The sequence below is a fragment of the Tinamus guttatus genome, unplaced genomic scaffold, assembly GCF_059628265.1.
Source record: "Tinamus guttatus ecotype Peru unplaced genomic scaffold, ASM5962826v1 Tinamus_guttatus_pri_ptg000246l, whole genome shotgun sequence".
NCBI classification, from domain to species: Eukaryota; Metazoa; Chordata; class Aves; order Tinamiformes; family Tinamidae; genus Tinamus; species Tinamus guttatus.
Window position 1 is genome coordinate 5,664,114 of NW_028288780.1, and position 14,437 is coordinate 5,678,550.

General features: G+C 41.4%; 1 protein-coding gene across 3 annotated transcripts in view; it reads right to left on the reverse strand.

The window, feature by feature from the left end:
- ZMIZ1 (zinc finger MIZ-type containing 1) overlaps positions 1-14,437 on the reverse strand; it is a 249,833-nt gene that overhangs the window by 17,419 nt on the left and 217,977 nt on the right. For 2 of the 3 annotated variants that reach the window (XM_088526384.1, XM_088526382.1), the window contains exons 7-13: positions 12,889-13,003; positions 10,388-10,605; positions 9,395-9,593; positions 8,165-8,437; positions 6,169-6,351; positions 3,810-3,984; positions 2,316-2,502 (exon numbers count right to left, since the gene is read on the reverse strand). In XM_088526384.1, coding sequence (XP_088382510.1) covers positions 2,316-2,502; positions 3,810-3,984; positions 6,169-6,351; positions 8,165-8,437; positions 9,395-9,593; positions 10,388-10,605; positions 12,889-13,003 — 1,350 coding nt within the window. The remainder of the gene's footprint in view (positions 1-2,315; positions 2,503-3,809; positions 3,985-6,168; positions 6,352-8,164; positions 8,438-9,394; positions 9,594-10,387; positions 10,606-12,888; positions 13,004-14,437) is intronic. The other variant, XM_088526383.1, reaches the window with a different exon arrangement.

The following is a 14,437-nucleotide window of genomic DNA, read 5'->3' on the forward strand; positions in this document are numbered from 1 at the left end:
CATTTAAAACAGCAGTTGAACAAAGTCTTTCCAAGGACACCATTTTTAGGTACAGCTATTCCTGCCTTCGATCAAGTGAGTGACAAAGATAACGTGCCTCCTATTTCTTACTTCCCACATTTCTGTGATTCTAGGCTAACACACTGTGGATTAAATCTCCCCAATTTAGAGTTTCTTTCAGAAGATGATTCTCTCCCATCTTTCTTTTACTCATTACTATCTCCTTTAAAATTAGGCCTGTACTCCCTGCAAGAAACGCAGAGGCTGAGATTAAGTTAATCATAAATTAAGTGGATAGACAGTATGACTTAGCGTTGCCTTTTCTACATTCAAAAAAATGGTGCCTCTAATATAAAAACCAGACAGATTAAAGGCATCCCTGAGCATTCTTGAGAGGTCTGCTGGAAGCGATGGCAAGGACAGGGATCAGGAGCCCCTCACTTTAGTAGGCACAAGGCTCCGCAATGCCATGTTGTCCATAACTGAGCTGTGCTAACACTGAACCAGTCAAGGCATCATTATTCCTGCCTTCAATCTTCTGTTCCTCATAACCAGGAAGAGCCCCCAATGGGAAGAAAAATAGTTGTGTTGCTATTCATTACGTGTGCACAACTGAGAGGTTTTACCCGATATTTTAACTGGCAGAAAAATATTCAGAATTGGCTCCGCTCCATCATTCTCTATAAAAACGAAATCCATCCACACATGTGACTAATTCATTTTTTTTGGAAGCTATCCAGCCTTGAGGTAAGTTTGAAATGACTTCATTTCAGGACCATCCCTTCTCCTACTGTTAACAAGCTTTCCAGAACAGCAGACCCAAACACAGTTTACCTATGAGTCTTCATTAAAGTAAGTTTAAATAAAAGGCTGTGTGTTTGGTGAGCTAAGGAAGAAAGAAAGAGCAGATATTAAGAAACAGCCTCATGCCTCAGTGCAGCACTATAAATCTACTGAATGAGCCAGCACAATCCCCAGTAGTGATTACTTATTAATAAGAACCAGCAAATAACTGCCAAAACTCCCTCTGTTGCGAGTACTCCATGATAATGAAGTGCAAGTAAGCAATAACTGACCTCAAAGTTAGGTGTTAATTGCTGGACGTGGCCTGTGTGAGAGCTCCCTCCCTGCCCGCCCCCGGCGCGCGACGCACCGCGCCGGGACCCCGCTCTGCCCCGCGCTCCGCCACGGCACGGGGGGCCTCAAAGGAACTCCCGTGGGCGGGAAGAAGATCCCAGCATGGAAAAACGCTTAAGGTGCAAGTTGCCAGTCCGGTTACTGATGTTAAAGACCAAGGAGCATCGCGCTCAAAGAGGCTGAGCGGGAGGCAGGCATGGAGTTCAGCAAAACGTGCTGGAGACACGAGGCTTCAGTAGCCTCAGCTGCTACACCTGTAAAACAACCTCCACCCAAGAAACCAGCTGATCTCCACAGTGCACACAGACAGATCCACATGGTACAGTCAGCAAACTGGGCAACTCCAAACACTTTCTGATAAAAACAGAATGAGAAAAAAATATTCAGCAGTATTTGAAAAATAAAGAAAGATCAAGGCTCTGGTTGTGATTTGACTTAAAAGTCGTTCTACAAGTATGATGGAATCAACACATAACCTGAATCACGCAGGCTAATATGTAAAATATGTGCGATAAAGCCTCACCTGGAAACACTTCCTTCATGCTGAAAGGTTGTACTCATTTTAAGACTCTGCATGAGGAAAGCTGTGCCCCCTTTCTGGCCCACACTCACTTGTGAAGTCAGGAATTTAGGAAGTTAGTCTCTAATGTTTAAAAGTATCTAAGCACTTATATCTCCAAATAGCCTCCCCAAGCCTCTGCTTTGGGTGCTGTTTTTCCCATTTGTCGTTTTTCATTATCAGATACTTTGTGCCATTTAGTTTCAGCAGAAACTATAATGGTCCTGCCTTGTTTCTACTGCAATTAACATTTCACAAGTCGCAAAGCATCTAGGACTTCAAAGTCCACAAAAATGAAGCCTATACTGGTGTCATCTAGGCACGTTGCTCATCCTTTTACCAGGGTAGAAATTCAGGAACAATTACAATTATTTTCCAGACACTGCATGCAATCTGCTATTAGCAATGGGACACAACATAAATCAGGAAGCACATTATAATGCATTCTCTCTGGGACGTGACAGGTGGGAATATCTATGAGCTTAATTAAAGTGATTTTTTTTTCTATCTAGGCCACAATTTTTTAAGTGAAATTCATGGCAGACCGAAATGAAGTTCATCTGGTCTGTCATTTTTCCCCTACTGATAGACGACTTGCTCGCAGCATGACTGAACTTACCTCCACATCAGCGTTTGATGAACAGTTGGCCGCAAGTGAAAGACATGGTTACTGACTGCCAGGTTGTGCTCCAGCCGGAAGGGCTCTAATACAACCCCATCTCTCACTGGAAATGTCAGGCGCAGCTCATCATTGTGGTTGGCTGGGATCGAAGAGGGAGAGAAAGCGTGAACTTTCCCTTTAGCATCTGCAGTGCAATAATAATGTGTGTATTTATACAGAACAGTAAGAAAAGGCACAGTGATCTGCTACAGGGTTTAACTCAGCAGGTTCACACAGACAAGAAGAAAGTCACAGGTTAACTACGTTATTTTGTTTATACAGGTGACAGGGCTCAAGCTGATAGCTCCAGCAAACTCCAGTCTTCTACTTTGCCCCTCTTAACAGTAGGATCCTACCATCCTGGACCACAAACATAAACCAGACCTGGCAGGAGCCTGTGTTTTGTATTGCTGGACAGGTTCAGTGTCCAGGCTTACTCTGTTAGCAGAAGAGTGACAACAAGGCTCTTAACTAGGGCCAACTATGGTGATGCTGAGCTATTTTTCTAATTCAACTGGGACACAGACTGGCCAGTTAGTTTCAACTGCTTCATCAGCTGTAACTACCCAGTGACCAATGACCTTGAATTGAATAGTAATTGAATACCTATTCAATTACTATTGATCTCATAACAGGAGGTTTTATGGTATATATCTTACAGCTCATCTTTGGGGGCCAAATGTCTTTAGACACTATGTTCCTGCACAAATAATATTGCAGGTCACCTTTCACTACCTCATTTGTCAGCTTTCCCGAACTCCAAGCACTGGTAGCAAACTGCCAATGCAGCAGAGGTCCTTTTACAAAAAATATACGAGTTCTCCTGATTCTCTAGTAAATGGTATCTCCTATTGTTCATCAGTCACTTCAAAACCTCAAACATCTTGTGCCAGAGAGATCTTGTTATTCCTGTACTGTCCCCAGCCAAATGTAGCTGTGAGGTTGAGTGGCTTTGAAAGGAACATATATCAATTTTTGGCATGCTGCTGAATATTCTTAAGAAGTCTGTATGGAACACAATAGAGGCACCGTTATAAATATTCACAGTCTTTGCTATTTTGCAGTAATGTTCAATGAATGGCTTTGACCTTGAGCAAAATATACCACAATGGAAGTTTATACAATAAACAAGCCTACCAAGCACATGTAAAGCAACTCAAAATTAAGTGTTTTATCCTCAGGAAGCACATCAAAGGACTACTTCAGTAGTAAAACCCTTTCAAGTTCAAGAACTTTTCTGATACTCTGTTTTAGGAGTGTTGAGAGGACAGTAATCTTCCCCTTTCCTGCCCACCCACTCTGGGGAGCCTATGCTATGTGGCTGGGCTACAGCACCCAGGACTTAACAGTCTGCCCTTGCCCCGAGCAGCAATCCCACCTCGCTTCCAGACTCTGGAACATCGTAGCAGAGAACAGAGTAAATGGCTAAGGGGGGTTCTGTTTGCTACTCACTTGGAGGTGGTGGTAAAGCATTGATATTTGGCTTAATGTCAGGTGGGAATGGTGGTTTGACATCCTGGTTAGGTGACAGGTATGGAGGAATATTGCTCCCTGGAGTCATAGGTGGTGTGGGATTTCCTGGAACAGGTGAATGAGGGTAATTTGCCACAGGTACAGGCCTTGATGGCTAGAAAATAAATAACATCACATTGTTACTACACTTGGAAAATAACAGTCATAAGCCTTGTGAACTGTACTGCTATGAAACACTGAAGACTACAAGCTATGTAGGGTGTCTCCGGAAGGATGAGAAACCACAGAACAGACCCGTGGGGCCTTCAGGGAAAAAGCAGGCGCGAAGAGCGAGGCAGGAACCGAAACCAGCAGACCAGCCACTTTAACTCAAGCAATGGCCACCTCCAGGCAAGGCTGCTGAAGACCTCATTGCAGTCCATTGTATACTCTCCTTCCAACCCACCGGCCATTCCCTGCAGTCTCTCCACTCCTCTCTAGCCCAGGCAGCCCTGTGCATCTCTTCATCTTCTATCTTTTATTCCTCACACCTACAAAGAGCACTTTTGCTTTTCTCTTAGTGTGCTGCTGGTTAAGACAAACCAAAACAAAATTTATTGTTAATTATGAATAGCAGCCCTAATATTAAAGCACCATTCTTTTTGCTTCTTGTAGCTCAGGGGAAGGCTGCAGATAACAAAATAAACTAACAATGATGTCAGTGAAGCTGACATTGAACAAAATGGCAACTGCATGGTATCTTCTTGTGAAAGCTGGTCTACCACCATCCAGCACACATCAATATCAGAAGATCAAAAGCTTTACAGACAATCCATAGCATCAGGGCTTCAGATCTGATTCTGTATCTAAAAGTTGTACTACTTTGCCTAGGGTACTGTAAAGTACACAAGAATAGAGCTATATTCTGAAATCTTAAGTATTTATGGTCCCAATCATCTTTGCTTTTTTTCTTTAACACACACAATTTCCATCTTTGCAATCTTTATGGTCCAAAGATACAGGTCCTGTCCATGGTAACCTGGAACTCTGTCCCTAGAGCAGATAATTTCCCTTCTTGACAAGGTCTCTTATTTTCTCACTGTTTTCAGAACAGTTTACATGTGAAATTTGGGATACTGTTCAAAAACCAGAGTCCCCTGATACAGCTATTCCATAAACAGAAATCACAAAATCCAATTAAAATAAGTGCATGTAAAATAAATTTTAAAAATCCATCATTTTAAAACTTCAGAGAGATCATCTGCTACCATTATAGCACATGTGGCTGCACTGAAGCCACATACGCTGCGGCTGATGAACTATCTACCTTGACATGGTCTATCTGAGAGCGAACTCTAAAAGCTGCCCCTGTGCAACAAGTCTTCCCACAGGTGTGTCCGTGGGCAGCCTGTGTGCAAGCAGAATAGATGCAGTATGGTAAATGGGATTTTTTGCACTCCTTCTTCATTTTTGCCCCTGTGGGAATCACACTAAAACAATTCCGTTTCAAGACCAATGTGCACCTTAGACTCTTTCAGCCTAGATTCAAAATCAAACGTAAGCCAGAGACTTTAACAGCTAATATTTTAAGAGTAGGTCACACCCATTGATGCTCCTCCCAATTTTTATACTCACTGGAGTACCTGTGTGCAAAAGAAGCCCTCAGTCCAAACAAAGATGCCAAACCTCAGAAGGTCCTCAGTACAGAATCAGTTTGGACAATCAGAAGTATTCAGGATATATCCATGAAAGAGGTTTTATGCAATATTTTAACAATTCTAATTCTTGCCCCAAACAACCAGCACAGAGGGGAGAAAAAAAAAAGGAAGGAATAAAAGGTAGGAGAAAAAGTCAAGTAAACACCATTTTAAAGATGAATTCTTCAGCTGCAAGAGCCTTCAACTGTGGGCTGGCTTAATCTGACAGTGGCCTTTATAGGTCAGAACCTGAGTTGTTGCAATGTGGAAATTGTCTATTACAAATTTCCAAGGTGTTTTACTGTAGAGTGCCATGAAGAGATCAAAAGTCCCATTATGTACTTATTTATTCATACACTCCAAGCACTTGTAACTTTAATTAAATTCAGCATGTTTATAAATGTAAAGTGAAACAAACATTCTCCTGTAATAGCCTCAAATGAGCTGCAGCAACACTCAGTTCTCTTCACAAACTATTCTGAAGTTACAGCATGACTGACTTGATACTGTGATATCCAAGATATTACTATAAACATTGTTTTTAAACTCTTCCTTCCTTTAATTGCATAAAAGCAGTACCTATGAAGTCATTTTTAGTCATTCATCCGATTTCATTCATTAACTTCTACCAGAATGCAATCAGACAACCTAGGAATTCTTACCTTGTAATACTGCCCCATGTTGACTGTGGGTGGAGGGTACTGCCCTGTGTTTTGCTGGCTTGGCATCCTCTGTCCAGGATAGCTGGGAGATGTAAGGGGTCTTGGAGGGTTGGGAGTAGGATACTGACCAGGCTGGTTTGGAAACTGGCTATTTGGTCCATACTGCTGGTTTCCATAATTCGGCTATTTCATGACAGAAGAAAGAAAACAAAAATCTGTTTCATGCAAGCACTTTTTTTTTTTTTTTTTTGAATTGAATATTCAGCAGTGGCATCAGACCAAACAAACAAAGAACCTACAGGTGAATCTGCTTGGTCTTAATGGCAATCACACATAAAACCAGGCCCTGGTGATTGAAGATGAATACTTGAATGCATTAAAGTCCCAGAAACCAAAGGAGGATAAGAGATTAACCATGTACTTTAACCACGTGACCGCTCAATACAAGTTAGTGGTGGCCACAAGCACCTTGCTAGCGCTAGCTGGTGCTGCGCTGCACTTCTGGGGTCAAAGTCATGACAATCAGAACTTTAATGGTATGAAGATGGCCCTTTGAAAATCACCCGATTAATATGGCATCTCCAAAGACAGAGCTCCCAAAATCAATGAGCAAATATCATCGACTGGATGTGTGCGTTGCCAGCCAAACAAGCCTGGAACACTTAGGGCACTGTTCAGTATTAACTTCTTGTGGTCATGATTTTATTTCCTTGCAATGACACACCTGCTTCTGAAGCAGCAAAAAGGGATTTACAGTCTTCCCTAAAACATGAAATCTGAAGATAAAAAGTAATTATCTGAAAAGCCGCATTCTGTGTTTTGTTATTTGTAGAGTAAGTGTGACAGTGTTTACAGAGCAGAAAAGCCTTCTCAGAGAAGCAACTCCTGCAGGAGCACATATTTTTTTATATCTGTTTCTTTTTAATTATTATTATTTGTTGAAAAATTCATTCGCAGGCCAGGAAAATTGAATCCTGGATACTTAAATGTAGCTCAATAATAAATGTTCACTGCAGTTTATGTACACCATTGTACTCTTCTTGTACTGTTTACTACGAATTCTTACTACCATTCCTGTAGTCCAAGTGATACAACAATATTCAGAGCTCTACAGCAGGAGTAATAGATTTTTCTGGAGTCTTCTTTCAATACATAATTCCACCAAGAGGTTATCTCTGAAGTTATTATTTGGTGGTAAGATTTGTAAAGGTGGTAAGATTCCACCTAACTACAATAGTAACTGAGGACATTAGTGATGTTTTTTTTTTTCTCATCCGTCTATGAGACAGATTTTTCATTTAGACCTGAAGTGTCTTGCCCAAAGACTTAATACAAGTCCATGGGATTATAATTTTCTCTCGGAACCCACTCAGCTCTCACATAACAGCATGGGAATGTAGACAGAAATACCACACTCCAAATAAACTCATATTAGATAAGTGCAAGCACTGAGGAATTTGAGCTCAGCATGATTTATATTCATCCCAGCACCTACGAAAATCAAGCCTCAAGAAGTTTGGAAAGCAATTGATCTTTAAAATAAATGTTATTACTATTGATGTTTACACAACATATGCCCTGCATTTCCTTAGAACATTAAAACAATCCGAGGAAATGCAGATAACATATGCAATGTGCTCAAAATGAAGTATTTCATCTTCACGATCTCTCCTTTAAGTTAAGCTACATGAATACATAGATGCAATAAAACCATCTACCACGAGAATCATGACGTGACATTTTGAGGGCTCAGTCAGTTTTGGGCCTTTACTGGTTTTAGCGACTGTCATGTTGACCAACACACCAAGGTGCAAACAGAGCATTTTACAGGCTAAGCAGCAAGCGCTGCAGTCGCTCGCCTTCGAGCAGCCGTGAGGGCTGAAGCAAAGACCCACCTGCTGGGAAGGCATGTATGCCACGCGTTATCCAGCACGCTGCAGCTTTCAGCCAAAATAACACTGCATGCAAACTAAGAAAGCATTAGGGACTTTCCTACCTCTCCCGGGTACGGTCTCTTTATGCCCTGAATAGGCAAGGACTGGGGCCGAGGGCCCGGGTAGGCTTGCTGGGGCATCCGCTGCCCGTGGGTGCTGAAGGGGCTCATGCCAGGGGGCCGAGGCTGGTTCATGCCCATGGGTGGCCCACTCATGCTGGAAGGCGTCATTCCTGCTCCCATGCTCGCCGGGTTCATGTTGCCTGGCATAGAAGCAGGGCCACGAGGACCAGGCTGGTTCATAAACTGGTTGTTGTAAGCCTGAGTTGGACCCATCTGGAAAGAGGAACAAACCTTCAACGGAAGAAGAAGAAAAAAAAAAAAGAATAAAATGCGACATGCATTTAAAATGGGAGGAGGGCTGAACATGCTTTTCGGGGAGGGGAAAGGGACGGAGTTATGTCGCATTTTCCTTAAACGATCTTCAACCTTGGATGGGTGGTGATGTTATTTATAATAAAAGTTCAGTTGAAATTGTACAAGAGAGACGGAGGCATTAGTCTATGGTGAGCAATTAAATCCTTTAAAGAGGCTGGTCTACTCCTCCAAGGCAATGGGAGTGAGGCAGTTGGCTTGGTATACACACTTTCCAAGAGATTATAATTGCTCATGTCATCAGACACATGGGCCCATGCACTTCAAAACTCATTGAGCCTTTTTTTTTTAATTTATTTTTAAACTGAACTGATCAAACCCTCATTTATTTTAAGAAAAAATAGTACAGGAAGTCGTCTCATGCATGATGCACCAAAAACACCTCTCAAAGTTGTTCTCATGGACGTTATTAAAGAGCAAACAGTTTTTATTTTAAGTGGAGAAAAGAAACTACCTACTGTAATCAATAACACTGAACTATTAATTACACAAGTGGCACAAAACCTCTTCCAAGATTCAGCAACATCTCACTGGCTTCCATGTCTAAAAGTCCACAGGGCAGGAACAATATATCATGTTAGATATGGGTGTAACTTTAGCTAATCTTTGACTGTTTTGAGTAGTAATCTTCAAACTACAAAACACAGGTAGGCAACACATGTTAGGGAAAACCCTGGGTACTTTGGTGATTGATTGATATGCACAGACACGCATTCCAGCAGCCTCTTGTAAGCATTTATAGGACATCCATGCACAAAAAATAGAGTAGGTGCCCTAAAGAGTGGAGGAGTAAGGAAAACTCCCTCCTCCTAAGTGTCCAAAGCAGGCGGGAACGAAGCATAAGGGTTCCTCTCTTACCGGTCCATACTGGTTCATGTCCTTGTTCTGGGTTTCCTGAAGGGCTGCCACGGTGGCTGTAGCTGTAGCTGTTGCTGTAGCAGCTGCAGCTGCAACTGCAGCGGCAGCGGCCGCAGCCGCTGGCTGGGTGAAATCTGCGGGTGGCCTCGTGTGTGGTGGGATCCCCATTCCTGCAGGGGTGTTGGGGCCTCCAGGGTAACTAACAGGCGAAATAAGAAAGAAAGAAGAAAAAAAAAAAGAAAGAAAATTAAAGCACAACTAGTGTCTATGTTTATATTTGTACTTCTGCATGAGCTCCCCTGGAACTGTTCCAGGTGGGATGGGATCTGATCCAGGTAAGTGGGATGCAAGTGTTGCTCCAGGCCAGCTGAGCTGGTCTTAATATCTTTATTTACATGGGATGGGCACAGAAAGTCAAAATCTAACACAATCCAGACTATTAAATTTTGGCATATTTCACAAATACAGCATTCACCTCTCCCAAATAATAATAAAAAAACCCCACTGAATTCATCTCTTAACAGAGATCTCCACCCCTCAAATTCTCTTCAAATTTCTCCTGTGGAGCACATCTTTTGTCAAAAACATCCCATACCCAGGAACTTCCTGGTGCAAGTATTCAAGCTCACTTCTCCATGCAGGCGAAGAAATTATACCATCAATACCTCTCACATCCTGGCCTTATTAAATGTTAATTATTCCTAAGCCTGTGGTCTGTTTAACAATCTCTGTTAATTAAAACTTTATTTGGGGGGTTTATTAGAGCTAATTGATTGACCTAAGCCATTTCCATTTACTGTGATGAATTTCATTGCAGTCTGGGTAGCTGATTTCTGAAGCTGTGGAAAGAGAATGCGCTTCAGCTAGCCAGCATAAAATAGCTACTGAGACTATATAACCAAAATAAGCCCACAACTCTTCCATCTGGTCACTACAACAAGAGGTTTCACCAAATGTGTACATCATTACCCATCTCACACAAACAAATCTTACCTCCCACCAAAACCTCCACTTCCAGGATAATTGGGCCGCCCATACATGCCCTGCTGTATATATGGTTGAGTGGAGCCTGCCTTCGCTGAAAATTGCTGCTGCTGCCCAGCAAACTGAGGGGAATTGATTCCAGGGTTGCTGGTAGTCATCCCAGAAGCCATAGGATTTCCTGCTGGGTTCATAGGGTTGTTAGCATTTGCCATTGGATTTCCCAGCACCTGTGAGTAGAAATATCAGAATGAGGAGCTGCACCTTGATTTACTTCAAGCAAACTGCTTTAAGTTAAGTGGATTTGCTGGAATCAGTACACTACAACATAACCATGCCTTATTCTGAACTGTAGAAGGCTGCACCTCTTCAGAGGCCAAGTGTAATGATTTCTGATGAGCTTTCTCACCATTTCAAACTAACAAGAGCGTGATCTCTAATTCTCCTTCATAGGAGCTAGTCTGGATTCCAGCTAGGTAACAAACATACTTCTTTTAAAAGGTACAGTAAAGAACTGCTAGAGCATGCTCTACAGGTGACAAGTGCATCTGATTAAGAGAAGGTGCCTTGTTTTTGATGCAGTTCTTGAACATGTCTTGCAGATATTCAGTCCCACAGGCATTATGTAAAGGAAATTACAGATGCAAAAACTGTGTAAGAAAGTATTTCAACAACTTAATCCTTTCTTGAATCTTAATCTCTCCAAAGTGCACAGAAGTCCATCCTTTATTTTTTAGCACTTCTTAGGGAACAAAATACTCTTCTGTTTTTAAAAGCACTGGGTTTGCTTGTTGGAAGCATTTGTTTTTTATTTGAACTAAAAATGCTGTGACTCCTATTGAGAACAGAAGCATCATGGTTCATGGACTACCTGCATGAACACCTCTCTCGATTTTGGAAGAAATTAGTGGTCAGAATTTTTGTAAAAGGCCGAGCCACACCTTGGGGATGAGTTCACCTGTTTTGGGAATCTGTGAACTGGAATCCAGGAGTCCAGCTCTTCCCTCCTTTACCTCCAGGAGCAGAAAAACTCACAGAAAACTGTAACATTTATCTCTATATGCTCAGAATAGCTATAACCAAAATTCGTTTCAATTTGAAAGCTTCACCCCTTTTGTGCAGGCACTCAGAAGAAAGCATTTCCTTCTTTTCACCAAAGCGCTTTCTCTCATATAGCACATTGCTCTGAAGTACCGTGAAGAGTTTAAAAACACAACAGTGTCTCAAGATAGTATGAAACATTCTGAGTCAATCTTTTTTATTATTATAAGTGTGAAATGAGTATTATTTTTAGTGGGAAAACTAACTCCATTTTCTGTTCAATGCCACTCCAGTTCCACATGTTAATATTTACTCAGTTGCTTCTCTCCTGGATGGGATACCTTTTCTTTTAAGATGTCAAAAGAAATCAACAAAAATAGTTGATATTATAGGTCTGGTAGCTTGTCACCTGTCTTTATTTTTTGAACAAAGTTTTTCTTACAACCAGTACTCATGTAAATCTCATGCGGCTGTCTATGTGACTTGGCCCCAAAATAATGTCTTCTATGTTTTAAATGGCTCAATCCACAATTAAATTATCTTTTTTTTTTTAATATCAGAATATTTTTTCCTAGACAAAAGGGAAAAATAAACTAGAAAAAAAAACTCATATGGAATCTACTGATGCTCAATATGGAGAAAAGAAAAGTGGAGCAGTCAGGTTATATTTATGTTCTGTTTGCAGACATAATACATGGTGATGTGTTTCATTCATGGTGTAAGAGCAGCACTTCATCCATGGAATAAGAAAAGGATCCAGTGTCTGAGAGCATGATTTGTGCCACATCCCTTGGAGGGCAGACTATCACTCATAATTGGCGAAAGTCTCTTTTGCTAAAGCTGCTTCTCTTTTCATAGCATAATTCAATATGCATTGGAGAAGAAAAAGAGAGGTAAGGACAGAGAGAACAGAATGAAAATCCAATTAATACGGCTCTCATCTGGAAGGCAGGAGATCATGCTTTTGCTCCAATGCATACTGAAATCTTTCTTGCAAAGTAAGGAACTATTAACAGGAGGGTCGGAGAATGGCACAAGCCTCTAGCCGGTAGCTGGAGTCTCAGTGTTGAGGTGGAGTTGGCAGAGGATTTCAAAGCCCACTGCTGGTATGACACAACCCTGGGTAAAAATGACAGCAACTGCAGTGTTGTGAATCTAGCTGGAAAAACTAGTTTTATGGGAAGAGCTCTTCAAATGCCACCTGAAATTCCCAAGAAGTTGGAGATTCTCCCAAGCCATGCTTTTAGTGTTAAAACCATGCAGGGCTAAAACCATGCAGTCACTGAGTCAAGCTCTGGCAGATCTCCTGCGACCACAAAAGCAAAAATAGCTGGAGAAAACACAGCATGCCTGACAAGCAGAGCTCAGCCAACGTTCCCGAGCACACAGGTGTTTTCCAAAAAAACTTCTAAGTTTGCAAACATGACTCTCTATGCACACCTGGGGGAGAGGGAGCACAAACCAAAGCTTACCTGGCTTTGAGAGGTATTAGTCACACCCCATACTGTGGTGACCACGGATAAAGAACCTGGTGGCTGGTTGGTATTTTGCTGCCAAGGAACAGAATCATAAGGGAAAGACCCATCACTGTAAAAACAAAGGTGTGAGAGAGAGGGTGAGGTTTCAGAAGTTGAAATAGTGGGAAGTTGCTAGTGGGCAAAAGGGGATTAACATCAGGCATTACCTTACTCCTTTTTCTTTCTTTCTTTTTTTTTTTTTTAAATTATGAGCCTAGTACTTTTAAAGACTTGCTGTTCCTTTTTTTTGTTTATTAATAGCAATGCGACCATATGAAACAAGACAGAATTAATGAGGTCCTTGACTTAAGGATAGAGAAAATATATCCAGATATAGGAATTTTACCACAGAGCTCTGCTACCAGTCACAGTGAAAATAAGCACATAGGTAGACTTTCAGACAAGAACACTATGCAAGTTGCTCAGGATCACTTGGGGGTTTTTTTGCAATCCATCTCAAGCTCTTCAGCAATCACTGCTTCAGCTGCCTCATATCAATTCAATTAGATTTTGAGACTAGACTGCAGCTCAACTGTCTGCACCGGGTCCCCAAATGGCCAGAAGAGCCTTAAAGGAATAGCAGTTCAACATCATTTGGAAAACTAAATTGAAATTCAGATGGCGTTCTACCACACGATGGATAAGCTGCATGCCAAGAACAGTATTAGCTAATCAGCATTCTAGAAAATCAGCTGCAGATATACAACATATCTTTCAGATAAATATGTGGATGAGAGGTCTGGGTTTTTCCATTAGCTTTGTCCACAGACACAAGCAAAGATGTCTCAGAGTTCTTTTCATATGAAAGCTTTGGTGATTGCAAAGTGAACATAGGCTATGTATTTCAAATTAAAACAACACGTATACCCAATATAATTCATGCTAAATATGCTAAACCCAGTGAAGGTAACTGTTAAGCTCCTAACTGTAATATATATCTCACTGACATTTGCTGGTTCTCACAGTATTAATCTGTGAATTTACTTTTATCTGTGTGTATGTAGGTACACAGGGCTAGCACCGCGCGCGGGACCCGCTCCTCCTGCCATGCACCTAGTGCAGATCGCGTACCAACAGGAAGGGCACGGCATGAAACACTGCTTGCATGTGCACTAAAACCTGCCTGTGTCCCCAGTGACTGCCAGTCTAACCATTGCAACAGCAAGGCCTAAGTTAAAGGAGGTAACAAATACATTTTACAAACCACTAGCAAATTTCAGACCAAATCCTTAATGCTTAATTCCTTAGCAGCACTGTATTGGAGTGTAACTACGAATTTAAACTGACCAGTTTGTTTCAAAATAGTCAAATTGAATTACATAATAATGAAATCATTAAAAAATTATAATGAATTATATTAGAGAAACAAATATTTTCCCTTAACAAATAATTAGGGAAAATGAATGGAAAGCAGTAATTCTACGTAAGATGCTTGACATGTAACGTTTACCTTGACAGCATCTAAATAGAATCAAGGGTGAATAAGGATGTATTTCACACATTG